The sequence below is a fragment of the Cynocephalus volans genome, chromosome 8 (assembly GCF_027409185.1).
Source record: "Cynocephalus volans isolate mCynVol1 chromosome 8, mCynVol1.pri, whole genome shotgun sequence".
In the NCBI taxonomy this organism is placed as follows: domain Eukaryota; kingdom Metazoa; phylum Chordata; class Mammalia; order Dermoptera; family Cynocephalidae; genus Cynocephalus; species Cynocephalus volans.
Window position 1 is genome coordinate 143904861 of NC_084467.1, and position 15332 is coordinate 143920192.

A 15332-nucleotide genomic window follows, 5' to 3' on the forward strand; every position below is an offset into this window, starting at 1 on the left:
CTGCAGCTAACATCATACTTAATGGAGAAAGACTAAAAGTGTTGCCCCTAAGATCAGAAACAAGACAAGAATGTCAGATCGCATCACTTCTGCTCAGTGTTATACTGGAGGTTTTAGATAGGGCAAGAAGGAAAGAAGGGAAGGAGGGAGACAGGGAGGGAGGGAGGGAAGTAGGAAGGGAAAAATAGAAGAGCAAGGAGGAACACTTAAAACAAGTTAAGTATGCTGTAAGAGATATTTTAACACGGATGTGGCGAGTTGGATTGGTCCTTCTAGGCTAAGGCTCTAAAATTCAATGATTTACTGAAGTTTATTTTACTACAGGATAAAAAAAAATGTTGAAAATTGGGGGAAAAAGAAAAAGAAAAACCACTCATAGTCCACTACCCCACCACACCACTATTAACATTATGGGCATTTCCAATGTGCGTAACTTCCGTATGGGTTTGCACTCAGTCCTCCTCCGTGAGACTCAATATCCATGTTGACAGCAGAAGTTGAATAAATATCTAGAGACAGAGATGGGATATTTTTTGGACCATGAATTGCTTTTGATGCCTTTTCATAGATTTCATGTACAAAGCCAGGTATTATTTAAGGCTGCATATCTGCAGCTGTTTATTGACATAAATTGCTAACTTACTATCCCTTTATACTCTAGATTTTAGAAAAAATTTAATATAAAATATTTAATAAACTGGAATATATCTTATAGGCTAATGTATATGGTATATAATCCACAAACTAATATATTAGTTTAAATATTACTAATAAAATGAGTGCCCATATACCCAGCACCCACCTTGAGAAACAGAACATGACCATTAACTTTGAGGCTTAAGGCCCTCTGTGTGTCCCTTCTCTTCTCAATGCTTTGCTCTACTCCCCAGAGATAAGCACTAGACTGAATTTTGTGTTAATCGGTCTCTTAATTTTGCTTAGAACTTTACCTCCTGTGATGATTAATTTTATGCATCAACTTGGCTAGGCTAGGATGCCCAGTTGTTTGGTCAAACCAGTCTAGATGTTGCTGTGAGGTATATTTCAGATGCGATAAATATTTAAATCAGTAATTTTGAATAAAGAAGGTTACCTTTCATAATGTGGGTGGACCTCATCTGATCTGTTGAAAGCCTTAGGAGAAAAGAATGCGATCCCTGAGAAGGAAGGAATTCTGCCTCCAGACTGCTGTTGGATGCAAGACTGCAACAGCAACTGTTTCCTTTGTCTCCAGCCTGCCAGCCTGCCCAGCAGATTTTGGACTTTCCAGCCCCCACAATTGCATGAGCCACTTCTTTAAAATCTTTCTCTTTCTCTCTCTCTCTATATATATCCTATTGGTTCTGTTTCTCTGAAAAGCCCTGACTAATAAACCTCCTAAATATGTACTAGTTTTGCCTGCATTTGACTTTTTTGCATACCATACAATTCCCCCATTTAAAGTATACAATTCAATGGTTTTCGGTAGTTATGCAAAATCACCACAATCAAGTTTAGTGCATTTTTATCACCCCCGAAAGAAACCTGTCCTCATTTGCAGTCAATCCCATTTCCTCCAATTCTCCCAGCCCTAGCAAAACACTGATCTACTTTCTGTCTCTATAATTCTCTGTTTTAGACATTTCATATAAATGGAATTATACAGGCCCAGCCCATGGTGCACTCGGGAGGGTGCGGCGCTGGGAGCGCGGCGACGATCCCGCTGTAGGTTCGGATCCTATATAGGAATGGCCAGTGCACTCACTGGCTGAGTGCCGGTCACGAAAAAGACGATAGATAAATAAATAAATAAATAAACAAACAAACAAACAAATAAATAAATAAATAATAAATAAATAAATAAATAAATAAAATGGAATTATACATTATGTGATTCTTTGTGACCTGCTTCTTTCACTTAGAATAATGTTTTCAAGTCCATCCATGTTGTAGCATGTCAGTGCTTTATTCCCTTTTATTGCTAAATAATATTCCACTGTGTGGACATAGCACATTTGATTTATACATTCACCAGTTGATGGACATTTGGGTTATTTCCACTTTGGGGCTATTATGAATAATTCTGCTATATTCGAATTTTATATAATATAAATCATACTTAGAATATTCTTCTGTGACTAACATTTTTGACCATACATTAAGGTTTTTTGAGATTCATTCAAGTTGCTGATTGAAACTGTTTTTGAAAATAATTCCTTTTATAAAACCGCACGAAAACCACTCGTTTTATTCCACAACCACTAAACAGTACCTCACACTCCATTTTAAAAATACTGCTCTAGAGTATGTATCAGGGAGTAGAATCACAGGATCATAGGATTTGTGCATCCTTTCTTTGCTCTACTTTTCAGCAGACTCCTGGGTTTTGTTGCTAATCTGATGGGTATGTTACAGTATCTTTTTGCCTGAGTTTGCATTTTCTCACTCAACCAATGTGATTGAGCCCCAATTCATGTTTGCTGGCTATTTGTCTTTTTTTCTGTTTATTCCCATTTTTTTTCCTAGGGGGTATTTTGTTTTCTTTTGTTTTCTAATTGACTTTTAGGAGTTCTGTACATAGTCTGGGTGTCTTTTCTTTCAATTATGTTTTGCAGATGACTTCTCCAAGACTATAGCTTTTTTCCCCGCCACTTTCTTTGGATCAGAAATTTTTAAATGACATATAGTCAAGTTTATCAACCTTTTCCCTGTGGTTGGTTAGTTTTGTTTAAGAAATCCATCTCTATCTTGGTGTTGTAAAATATTCTTTTACATTTTCTGCTAAAAGGTTAAGAGTATTTGCCTCCACACCATGTATTGAATCATCCTTTCTTTTCTTCCCTTCCCACATCTGCAATGTCACCTCTGTCCATACTTGTATAGGTCTATTCCTTGGCTGGCTATTTTGTTCCACTAGTTTATTTACCTAAACCTATACCAATGTCACATACTCTTAATCACAGACCTTTATAAGAAGTTCCCTACATTTGTCCATCAGATGGGTATTGGTTATTTGGGGTCCTTTATGCCCACATTTCAGAATCAGCTTATCAGGTATTAGTGGAATTTTGTTTGGGATTGCTTGAATCTATAGATCAATTTATAGATGGATGAAATTGCCACACTTACAATATTGAATCTTTCTCTCTGGAAACATTGTCTCTCTACATATTTAGGTCTTCTCTTATGACCTTCAGTGACATTCATAATGTTCTCCATAAAGGTCTTGCTTGTATTTGTCTTAGGTATCTTATTTTTGTTGTTTTGTTCTGCATGTAAGCTTTAAAGTGAATATACTATATCCTGATTTTGTAAATGGATAATTTATATCACACTCTTAAATTTATGGAAAAAGCTGAGGGAACATCATCTGGTTCATTCTAAATTCTTTGTTGTATGATGGAGATCCCTCATATATGTTCATTCATATGAATAATAAAATATAGTTTTCTAAATACTTTACTAAAAGTATTAACATCTAACTAAATGTATTAATATCTCATCTATTCTTGAAACACAGAGAACAGATATTTGTATGCTTTGTGTACAAACACAAGATATACATGAACATTCCTGCAATCAGTGAATGAAAAGCTGGTCCAGAATGCTAGCCTACATTTTTCAGCTTGGGATCACTGTCTTATACAATACTGTGTAACAGCTTTTTTCTTTTTCTTTCTTTCTTTTTTTTTGAAACACACTGAAGATTCACATCACAATTCAATGTTTGATTCTCCTTTTGAGGCTCTAACTGAGTTAGTATGTCTCTGCCTAGACACTACAGATTGTTTTGTAGGAATAAAATGGTCTCACTCAGGATGTCAAGTTGGGTAATCAGTACAGCAAGTGCCAGACTTCAATGAATCTGATTAAATACAGTATACTTAGGGGGGATTTTATTTGCTGTTACTTTCCTAGCTTTTTCCCTAGCCACTTTGGGTCTCCACTTTGAGAGTTACCCTGGGTTCGGGGAGGGGACCTGAACCCCATCCCCCCTAATCACTGTCTTCCTGCAAGGCCAAGACTTTGGGGGCTTGAGGCTCTTTCTTTTTCCTGGGGCAGTTTCGAACCCAGTGTCCTCTCTCCTTACAGTACACACATTGATCCTTCGCCAGGGGTTCCTTTTTATTGCCTGGCACCATTTTATTGGGCTCCCTAGTCTCCCTAACTGCAGTGGCCAGAAGTTTGTGAAAATTTTTTTCTTGGCGCTTTTCTCTTTTTATTTCCTTTGCTTCTTCTGACTCTCTGTTATGATAAACCTTTTCAGCCACCTGCACTAATTCTCTTAATGACTTATCTTGCAACCCTTCCAGTCTCTGCAGTTTCTTCCTGATGTCCCTACTAGACTGGTCAATAAAAGCGACTGTCACTGTAGCCTTATGCTCTTCACTACCAGGATCATACGGGGTGAACCGAAGGAATGCCTCCATGAGTCTCTCCAGGAATGTTGATGGAGACTCATCAGGCCCCTGAGTTATCTCTCTTACCTTAGTCAAATTGGTGGGGCGTTTTGCTGCCCCTCGGACACCTGCCATGAGAGCCTGGTGGTAGACCTTCAGGTGCGCCCTACCTTCTGCCGAGTTGAAGTCCCAGTTTGGTCTGATTAACGGGAACCCTGCATCTATAACATCAGGGAGGAGGGTAGGTCCCCCATTGTCTCCTGGCACAGTTTTTTGAGCTTCCAGGAGGATTCGTTGTCTCTCCTTAGTAGTGAACAGGACCTGTAGAAGCTGCTGGCAGTCATCCCAGGTGGGCTGATGAGTAAATAGGAGAGATTCTACAAGGTTAGTGAGACCCTGGGGGTTTTCAGAGAAAGGGGGATTCTGAGATTTCCAGTTGTAAAGATCGGAGGAAGAGAAAGGCCAGTACTGTAAGGGCTGGTTGCCCTCTTCATCAGGGGGCCGTAAGCCCGCAGGGGGGAGATAGGAAGAGCATCTGGAGGGGCCACTCATTTACTGCGTGTCCCCTGAGCAGGCCCTCCCTCGGATTCATTTTCTGGTGGGTCCTCCTCTGGTGAAGCGGACGGCCGGGCTGCCTGTGATTGGAAAGAAGTATTGGGAGGGAGAGGGGGGTCAGGAAGAAGCCAGTCCGGGCCGGTGGACGGCAGGACCTCCGCTTTCTTTTTTACTTCTTGGAGAGCAAACACAGCCATTGGACCTGTTGAGGGAACAAAGGGACGGACCCACGGAGGAGGATCCTTGACTAAATCTTCCCAGACAATGATATAACATGTATGGCCTAGGAGATTTTCAGAATTGAAAATTTTTCTTTTTACCGCTTTGATCAATGGCAGAGAGAAGGGACCTTCAGCAGGCCATCCGAGCTGGAAAGCTGGCCACTCCAAAGAACAAAGTGTTACCCATTTTTTCTTTCTAACCGGCACAGACAAATCACTAGCTCTTTCCTTCACGTCATTCCAGTATTTCAGAGTCAGGCTCAAAGGGGTTGAGACAGTCTGCCACAGAAAATCATCAGTCCCCACACACACACAACCAGACAGACAAAAAACAAAACACCGATGTGCCCCTGCCACGAGCACCACAACCAGATTATCAGAGAACTCGGGAGGGGTCTCTTTCCTAGAGATCTCCCTTGGACCCGAACATGTTCGTCTCCTGCAGAGGAATCTGGAGCGTCCTCCAGGACTCCTGTGGCTGCGGCGTGCTGGCACGTCTGCCCCACCGCTTGACCACTACAGATGGCTCCGCTTTGGAGCCTCAGAAAATCTAAAATCAGACCGGTGATTCCGTCCTGGAGCCACTGAAACCAGATTATAACAGACAGCTTACAGCTAACAACAAAAGAAATAGACAGAGTCAGACAGACAACCGCGGTACCAGCTCGAGCAATCCTCCATTCTCTAGTCTTTGGTCCCAGGGAGAGCGAGCCCATCCCTGACGAGCCCCCCAGAATGTAAGACCCATGCATCAAGCATAAATCTTACATGGTGGAGTGGCTCGGCTCACAAAGACCACAAGAACAGGACCGACCGCTGCAATCAGCAAGAGGGATTAAATTTTTCCATCATGCTGGGGTGCTTTGTCTTTTGGAAAAGCCCCCCCAGTTTACAACGCAAGCACTTTTTATACAGTTTTTCTTGAAGAGATCTTTATGACAGGATGAGTTGTGGGTTATCAGTGGCACCCTTGGATTTATGGGCAGACTCTAGCAGGCTGGTACCCCGGTAGATCTGTGGTGCCTTTAGATTTCCAGGTGGCCTTTAGTAGGCTGGTAACCCTGATAACAGTGCTTCTTTCAATCATATATCTTCCTTGGCACCTGGCAAGGAGGCTTTTAGATAAGGAACCAGACTGTCCGGGGGACCATGGGGGGGGCATGCCCCTCTTGGAATGTTTAGTGTACTTGGGCCCCCTGCTGCTTAATAGCCCCTTAGAAGCTGCTTTATATTTCAACAGCCCCTTAGAAGCTGCTATACATAAAATGCCTTTAGATATGTTTCCCCATATTAGCAAGCATTTGCAGAAGCGAATTGCACAGGTTAAAGCATTTGCAGAAGCGAATTGCGCAGGTTAAAGCTATACTACCAAATTGTGCCGGTTAGAGCTATATTTTTCCATTACTAAAATCCCACAAAATCTTCTACCAGTGTTATTAAGTGTGATTCTCGTTGGCTGGGAAATCAACGAGTACAGCAGTTCCCATTGTGCTCCGTTCCTACCCTCTCTTTCTATTCTTCAGTTACACAGTTCTTCAAGTCTCTTAAAAATTCGTGCTTGGCTCTCTGCCACCTCATGACCTTTGCCTCCGCTGTCGCCCCAGAGTCTTCCCCCTGCTGACTCCTCCTAACCCTTATGATCCCAGCTTTAGCTTTATTTCCTCTGGGAAGCTCTCCCTGAAGCCTTGGCCAGGTTAGCTCCCTCTGAAGTTAAATGCTTCCATGGGGCTCAACTTCCCTATTCTGACAGTCATCACATAAATAATTAGTTTTTTGTAAATATAAATAAAGGGTACTCAATAAATATCAGTTTAATTAGTGAATTAATTCTGCCCAGGAGTCTGTTTTCTTAGAAGGAAAAACCTTAGAAGCTGCGTTAGTAGGTTGCACACGTTGCCATCTGAGCATGTCTTCCTTCCTCTACGGGCCACTGCAGTGGGTTGGAAAAGGCTCATGCACTGTGGTTCTGCATATTGGAAGGGTGCCTGAGGTGGACAACACAGTTCTAGTTTTCCCCTCGGCTGTCTGGTCTGGGCTTCTGCCCCTGGCCACCTACTCCCTGTGCTTACAAGATTTACACCTCCCCTTGAGACAGAAGTTTTGCTCTGTAACCCACCAAAGATGACTGTAAGAGGAGGTCCTGTCCTGACTTTTCTCCTTCCTGAGTTTAGATTATGTCACAATCTTAATCTTTCCATTTGGATTCTGAAATTACTTTTTTAGTCTTCACATTCAAGAATCATCTCTTGGAGTTAATACTTTTATTATTTTTATTTATTTTTTCTTCTCTGTAATGGTTTATCATTAAAAAATTAAACAATAATAATTACAATAAATGTATAATTTACAAAAGCCCTATATTTGTCCATAGGGTTTATACATATAAGCATTACAGTACATTCATTTGAAAAACTAAAGTTAGGTATAAGAACATGAATTGATTTGAAAGGATATTTATAGCCTGGATATACATGAAAAAGTAAGCAACTATATAAATGAAGAGTCATAAGTTTACATAAATATAAGAAGCATTAAATTCTAAAATATTTTCTCTATGGTATTCATGAATTTTTCACTAATTAAAAACTCTGTAATAAAATATCTTAGGGTCCATATAACAAGTATTAAGAGATTAAAGATTCCGTTGCATTCTAAAATGTAGTCTTTGCTGGATTCAAAATGCTGCGTAATCATCTGTAGAAGTAGTGTGGGTAAACAGCAGGAGGCTTTAGCAGGAGTAAATCCTGACTGTGGAAGAATCCAACCTCTGTGTTCCTGACACACTGCCGTCCATCTGCATCTTCTTTGGCTGCGTGGAGGGTGAAGACATAGAAGAAGTAACCCGGAAATTTGCAGAGAGAGTCCCTGCTGATGCAGCAGCTAAGCCACGAATGTCCTTTGGTCTAAATTTTTTTCTCCATGAAGGTGCTCTCCTAAAGCTTTTATCATCGTCTTCATCAAAACTTCTGTCAGTCCCCATGACCAAAAGCTTGTTAAATTCTCTTTGTAAGACAGCACGAGCCTGTGTATTCCGCGTTGGGATCCGTAACAATAGCGCCAGTGCGTTGAAGTCAAAGGTTTCATCTAAGGCCAGAAGGGCACCGTGAACGCCACTCCCTAAAAGATTGTTTGCATATGCTTTAAGGCCAATTGACAGGATCCAGCGAATCACTCGATCATTGCTCCAAACAAGCACATCTTTTACTTCATGCTGACTTTCTTCTCTTTTTCTTTCCAGTTCTTTTCGGTCATAGTTTAATCTTCTCAGGCACATCATTCCACACTGGAAACTGTTTCTGTGGAAACCGTCGACCATTTTCAGCTGCCCGCGGAGGTCCTTCTTGGTCAGGTGGTCCAGCATCCTGGCGTCCACCAGGCACTGCATGAAGTAGCTGCAGTACTGAGGGAGGCCTAGGCTGGGCAGCCACTCGTTCCCAATCCACTCGTGGTTCATGTCCCCATATGCGAGTGTCGTTCGCGACGTGGGAGGGGCGGACGGGCTGGTAAGAGACATGATCTCTTGGATGGCCAGCCTCAGCTTCAGCCTATGCAGGGGGTTGCTGATGCCGATCTCACGCTGGATCTCGGTGTCCGACAGGGTTGACATGATGGCCCCGCTCTTCACGTTGGCTCGGCAGGCAGCCACATACCAGGCGGGCATCCCCACCCAGAGCTCCAACCACACAACTACGGTCGGCCCATCCCACTGGGCAAAAGGCAAACCTTGTCTTCGGGCTTCATCGAGCAATTCATGCTTTTTTGGAAGTTTACGATTTTTTTCAGCCTGTCCTCCCAATTTGCTCAGAGACAAGGCATCTTGAGATGCATCATCTGTCTCTGAAACACCAGCATGTCGTAATGATTCTTTGCCAGCTTGTCCAGGTCGGCCCTTTTCTTTCTTGCCAAACAAGCGGCCGATAGAGGACTTGATGCCCTTCTTCTTTGGGGCTTTGTGGCACGAGTCCTGGCTGCTGTTACTACTGCTGGGATTGCTCACGGGACCGTCCTGGGAGCCTGTGGAGTTTCTCACGTCCATGGCGTCCTCATCTTCACCATCAGACACTTCGACATCGCTCTCAAAAGCTTGTGCTGCATTTGCTAAGACACTAGCCTGTTGGGCACGTTCCCAATCCTGTTCATTAACAGTTTGTACCTTGGAAGGCTCATCCCATAGAGCAGCTAGGCGGCCTTTCTTGGGGTGCTGCAACACTGCACTGGTGCTGTAGGAATTTGTGTGACTGTCTGCCACAGGGCACCTGAAATCTGGGACACTGCCCAAGTGGGGTCGGCCATGATGAAGTGAAGCACCTCTTAGTCTCATTTGGTCTAGTTCAGCCCTCAATGCTTCAATGATTAAGACGAGCTGATCCTTATCATGTTGTGTATCTTCCAATTGCTTTTTTGCATTTTCAACTACTCCTAACAGAGAATTCTTATCTTCTAGAGCAGCCATTCTCTCTTTCAGATGAAGCTGGAGCCTCTCATTAGATTCTGAAAGAAGCTTGTCAACAGTGTCTGATAAACGTCTATTATTCTCTTCATTCATTTTTTCTCTCTGCCTTGCCCGCTGCAGTTCTTGGTTCTTTTCCTCCAGCTGCGCCTCCATCTGTCTTAACCTTTCTTCAGTGTTGCCCTGTCTCTCTTCAGCCTTCGAGAGCGCTGCCACCCTCTGCGCCAGCTCCGCCTCCACCTCCGGAAGTGTCTCGGCTTTCCTCATGGTCTGCTGCAGCTTTTGCTCCACTAATTCCAGCCGTTCCTGTAACTGGCGGTTTTTATCCTCAGTCTGGCGATGCATAGAATCTTTGTTTGCAATTTCATTTTCAAGTTTATCATTGAGGTCATGCACAGACATGGCTTCACGCTGTGCAGCGAGGGAGCATTTTTCAAGAGTAGTGATTCTCTCTTCCATGTCTTCCTTTTGGACCATGGCTTCTCGAATGTCCCATTGCAATTTCGTGTTCATCTCCTCAGATTTGTTCAAGTCTTCCCTTGCCGTGTAGAGATCTTCCTCCAGCTCTGCCACGTGACTGATTCTCTCTGCCATGTCTTCCATTAGGGCCATGGCTTCACGCATGTCCCGTTGCAATTTCGTGTTCATCTCCTCAGATTTGATCAAGTCTTCCCTGGCTGTGAAGAGATCTTCCTCCAGCTCTGTCATGTGACTGATTCTCTCTTCCATGTCTTTGTTTTGGGCCTTGGCTTCACGAATGTCCTGTTGCAATTTCGAGTTCATCTCCTCAGATTTGATCAAGTCTTCCCTGGCCGTGTAGAGATCTTCCTCCAGCTCTGCCTTGTGACTGGAGAGGGCGGCCAGTTGCTCTTTCATTTGGCTCTGCTCCCTCAATTGCTTGTCTATGACTTCCTGGAGCTCTATAACTTTAGCAAGGTCCTCCTCGTGGCTTAACGAACCATCAGAAGATCTCTTTCCATTCGTGCTCGGGGTATTTTCTTGTTCATGGTTCATCTCAAGTGCTCCATCTGTTAGTGTTTTTTTCTGCTTATTCTGTTCTTTAAGAATCTTTAGCTCTTCGTATGTGGCACCTAATTCTTCTTCTAACAAACCACACCTTTCAAGTGCTACTCGTAATCTCTCTCTCAGCTTTTCATCCAGAGTTTTGTGGTGCTCAAACAGCGACTTCAGTGCTTTGAGCACTTCGACTTCGCTGGACACACCTGCTGGGGACTGTGCCTGCCTCTTCACCACGGTCATCCTGAGAGACCTCTCGTGCCTAGAGACAAGGCATTCCAGATGTTCTAAAAGCAGCCTGGTGTTGTTCCTTTCTGCTTTCAGTTCAGCAATTTCTCTTTCTCTTTCAAGGAGCTCCTCCCTGTATACATTCCGTTCCTTCATAAGTGCAGCAAACTCCTGTGGAAGTGCAGTTTTGAGCTGGCTCTGCAAGGAATCTCTTTCATGACCAACTTCGTGTAATTTCCCCTGGGTTAATGCCAGCATTTCTTGAGTCTCTCTAAGAGTGTCAAGAAGTCGGTCCCTTTCTTCTAGCATGGAGACGATCAACTGTTCTATATGTGAATCTGCGTCTGCCAGTGAAGGGGAGCTGGATGCATGGCTCCCACTTCCTCCTGGGGAGCCTTCGGCTTCACTGATGGTTGGCATCACCTCACGCATCATCTGCAAATGAAAGACCCAGACTAGAATCATTAAGAGCAGAATACAGGTTCCCGTAAATCTGCAATTACATAAGTATCTGCAGCTAATACATGAAAGGTTCACAGCCTCTTTATTCTCAGATGTGTTACACTTTGTATGCAAATAAGTTGGGAAAGCATACACCGGCAAATATTAAGTGCAGGAACACACACCATGAAGATACTTACAGGGACAATAACCCTGTGAAGGGGTCAAGACCAGGGGACTGTGTAGGGACCCAAATGCCCCAAGGGATCACACCCCGATCAGATAAGCCCTTCTCGGCCACACCCCATCATGGCGCTGGTTGCCCTTCTCTTCCCTATTCTCCTTCCCGCCGTCGCGAATTACACACCAATCAGCTCCCCCCAAACCCCATGCGGTATGCTAAGTAGGGATTGTATTTTAAGCCAATCAGCTTTCCCCTTAAAGCCCTATATATGTGTGTGTGTATGTGCTGCCTAATAAACGGGCTCTCTCCGGTGGATCGTCAACTGGTGTCGACTCATCCTTTCATTTGGTGCCGAAACCCGGGACGGAGTTTCTCTCGAACGGTGACACTTTTCAGAGCGCAGTGACAGCACCTTCTGAGTCGCCCCTCAGGGCTCCCTTGAGCTGTAACACTCCATCCCGCCAGGACTGGCCTCCCTTTCACCGCTCACCATTGACGGTCCACCCTCGTCCATTGTTTTTGGCGCTGGCTTCTTCCACTCACCACCGGCTCATCATTAGGTAAGCCCCCTTTTCTAAAGAGCACCAGCCATTTTCAGGCTACCACAGGGAGTCTAGATCATCCGGTAGCTCCTAACACCCATACCCACCCCACCATGGTCTTCACGACCACTATAACAGGTTCCAAAGCCCCGGTAAACTTTTACTTTCATTTTTGGAGGTTAAAAGCCCCATTCTGTTCTCTCCTTCCCTCTTTCACCCTCTTGTCCACCACTCTCTTCTAATCTCTGTCCGATTTCCGTCTCTCTCCACTTCCCAGGTCCGGGACCTGACCAGAAAATCCTGGCACTAGGTTCCTTCAGGCACTGGGCTTTTGCCCTAGAGAAGTGGAGGTCTGAGTGACGACCCACACCTCCCTTCTCTCCTCCTGGTTCATATCTGAACCTACCAGGACTGACGAGACCTACTGGGGATGCCCTCTAGGATCCCGTCTTTCCCAACCAGCCGAAGGATCTGTCTTATCACTAATCTCTGTCCGATTTCTGTCTAAATTCCCATTAAGAGACCAGAATGGGCACTTCCTCCTCCTCCCTAGGGGACTCTCCACTTCAATGCCTTCTGAAAAACCTCACCAACCTTTCCCTCAGGCCGGATATTGAGCCCAAACTCCTCACCAAATTCTGTACACAAGATTGGCCTTATTATCCTTTAGATAATCAAAACACATGGCCCCCTGAGGGCACACTAGATCCTAACATTCTACGAGACCTCTTTAACTACTGCCAGCGCCTAAAAAAATGGAAGGAGATCCCCTACATCGAGGCTTTTCGCCTCTTGGCTCAGAACCCCGCCCTCTGCTCCTCCTGTGCTCCCTCTCAAGTCCTTTTAGCCTGTAAACACTCTTCACAGTCACCCCTCGATCCTTGCAACTTCGACCCTGCTGATGAACCCCCACCCTACCGATCTCATCCTCCCCCAGTGCCTCCGGCATCCACTCCTCCTCCCCCATTATCCACGTCACCTTCTGTACCTCCAGCGCCATCCACTCCCCCATCTTTACCCTCACCTACCCCTGACCCACTAAGTCCCCCTTTCACCCGTTCCCGAGGTCCTCCCCCTGCCCCTCTAACAATCGCCCCACTACGTGAGGTAGCTGGGGCTGAAGGAGTAGTTAGGGTCCATGTTCCCTTTTCCCTAGCTGACCTTACAGAATTAGAAAAAAGACTAGGCTCTTTCTCTACCGACCCTACCACCTACATTAAAGAATTCCAATGGATCCTGCAGGCCTACAGCCTCACACATCATGACATCTTTGCTCCTAGCCAATACCCTCCTCCCTGAGGAACGCCACAGGGTCTGGGATACAGCCCAAACCCATGCCACTGACACCCATCGTGCCAATCCAGATCACCCGCTAGGCCCCCGAGCAGTCCCAGAACCGGAACCTAATTGGGATTATAACACAGCCCAGGAAATCCAGGCTCAAGACCGTTTTGCCTCTTGCTTAATAACTGGCCTAAAAAAATCAGCTCGCAAGGTCGTCAATTTCCAAAAAAATTAAAGAAATTGTCCAAAAAAAGGAGGAAACTCCCTCTGAGTTCCTCAATAGATTAACTCAGGCCTTTCAACAATACACTAACTTAGACCCCAATTCAGAAGACGGCCGGCATGTCCTTATGACCTATTTTCTGGCCCAATCCTACCCCGACATTAAAGCTAAACTTAAAAAATTAGAGCAGGGTCCTGCAACCCCTCAGACCGAAATCCTGTCAGTGGCCTTCAAGGTTTTTCATAATCGGGAGGAGGAAAAAGAACGTCGAAAACAAAAGGCCGACCACGCCAACTTCCAGATGTTGGCCCGGCTTATCAAACCCCCTGGGCGCCCTCCCACAGCCTCCACCTCTAAGCCTCCACCTGGGGCCTGCTTTAAATGTGGAAAGGAAGGGCATTGGGCCAAGGCTTGCCCCACCCCCAGGCCACCCACCACTCCTTGTCCAAAATGCAAAAAGAAGGGACATTGGGGATCTGATTGCCCCCGTTCCCGAAGGGGTAAGGGACCAACTGCCCCACAGTCCCCCAAACTGTGGACACCACCTATGGTGGGCCTTGCTGAGGAGAACTGATGGAGCCTTGGGCCCTTCCCGACCATCTCTATAACAAAGCAGGAGCCCAGGGTATCCATGGTTGTGGACGGCCACCCAATATCTTTCCTCCTGGACACTGGAGTCACCTTTTCGGTCTTAAGGGAATATAAAGGCCCCACCACCTCCAGCAGCTCTCCTATAGTCGGGGTAGGAGGTAAACAAATCTTTCCCCCCAAAACCCCTCTTTTAACCTGCTGCCTTCAAGGCACTCAATCCGTTTTCTCCCATTCCTTCCTAGTCATGCCACAATGCCCCGTCCCCTTGTTGGGTCAGGACATTCTATCACGGCTTCAAGTCTCCATTACCTTGCCCCTGTCCTCTTCCTCTTCCCCCGTTTCCTTCCTCCTAGCGCTAGTTCAAGCCCAAGATCCTACTAATTCCACCCCTCCAAAAAAGTCCTTACCCATCCTGACGCACCCTGTTAACCCCACAGTTTGGGACACTGCCAGCCCCGCTCTGGCCCAGTGTTCCCCTGTACACATAAAACTAAAAAACCCCTCCAGATATATTTGCCAGGCTCAGTATCCATTAACCACAGCAGCCCTCCTAGGGTTAAGCCCCATCATTCAGGACCTGTTAAAAAAGGGGTATCTCTGTCCCACTCGCTCCCCTTTCAACACTCCCATACTCGCTGTACTCATTTCTCGGTTCTGGACTTAAAAGATGCCTTCTTTTCCATACCCCTGGAAACCGATACTCAAGACATTTTTGCCTTCACATGGACTGACCCCCACTCCCGTCACTACAGGCCCTTCTAACAGCCCCTGCACTTCATCTCCCTGATCTAACTAAACCCTTTTTCCTCTATGTTCATGAAAATGTGGGACAAGCTCTAGGCGTCCTAGGACAGAATTTTGGCCCCTCCTTTGCCCCTGTAGCATACCTATCAAAACAGTTAGACCCCACTGTACAAGGCTGGGCACCCTGTCTAAGAGCCCTAGCAGTGGGGCAGTTGCTGCATAAGGAGGCATCCAAATTAACATTTGGGGCACCTCTTACCATTCTCTCACCACATCACCTTAAAGACCTCCTTACCTATAAGGCTCTCCACTCCCTCCCACTTTCCAGAATTCTAACCCTCCTGTCCTCGTTTCTGGAAAATCCTGCCCTATCCTTCAATACCTGCCCACCCCTAAACCGGGCTACTCTACTGCCTATACCAGATTCCCCCAACACGCCTTTGCACAGCTGCGTAGAAAGCCTTCAGAATTTC

At 45.4% G+C, this 15332-nt stretch overlaps 1 protein-coding gene across 1 annotated transcript; it reads right to left on the bottom strand.

Moving 5' to 3' along the window:
- Window positions 1-7883: 7883 nt before the first annotated feature.
- LOC134383443 (liprin-alpha-1-like) lies at window positions 7884-11285 on the bottom strand. Its single transcript, XM_063104493.1, has 2 exons — window positions 10365-11285; window positions 7884-10094 (listed from the first exon to the last, which is right to left on the bottom strand). The coding sequence occupies exons 1-2, from the start codon at window positions 11283-11285 to the stop codon at window positions 7884-7886; spliced, it is 3132 nt and encodes a 1043-aa protein (XP_062960563.1).
- Between the last annotated feature and the right edge of the window lie 4047 nt (window positions 11286-15332).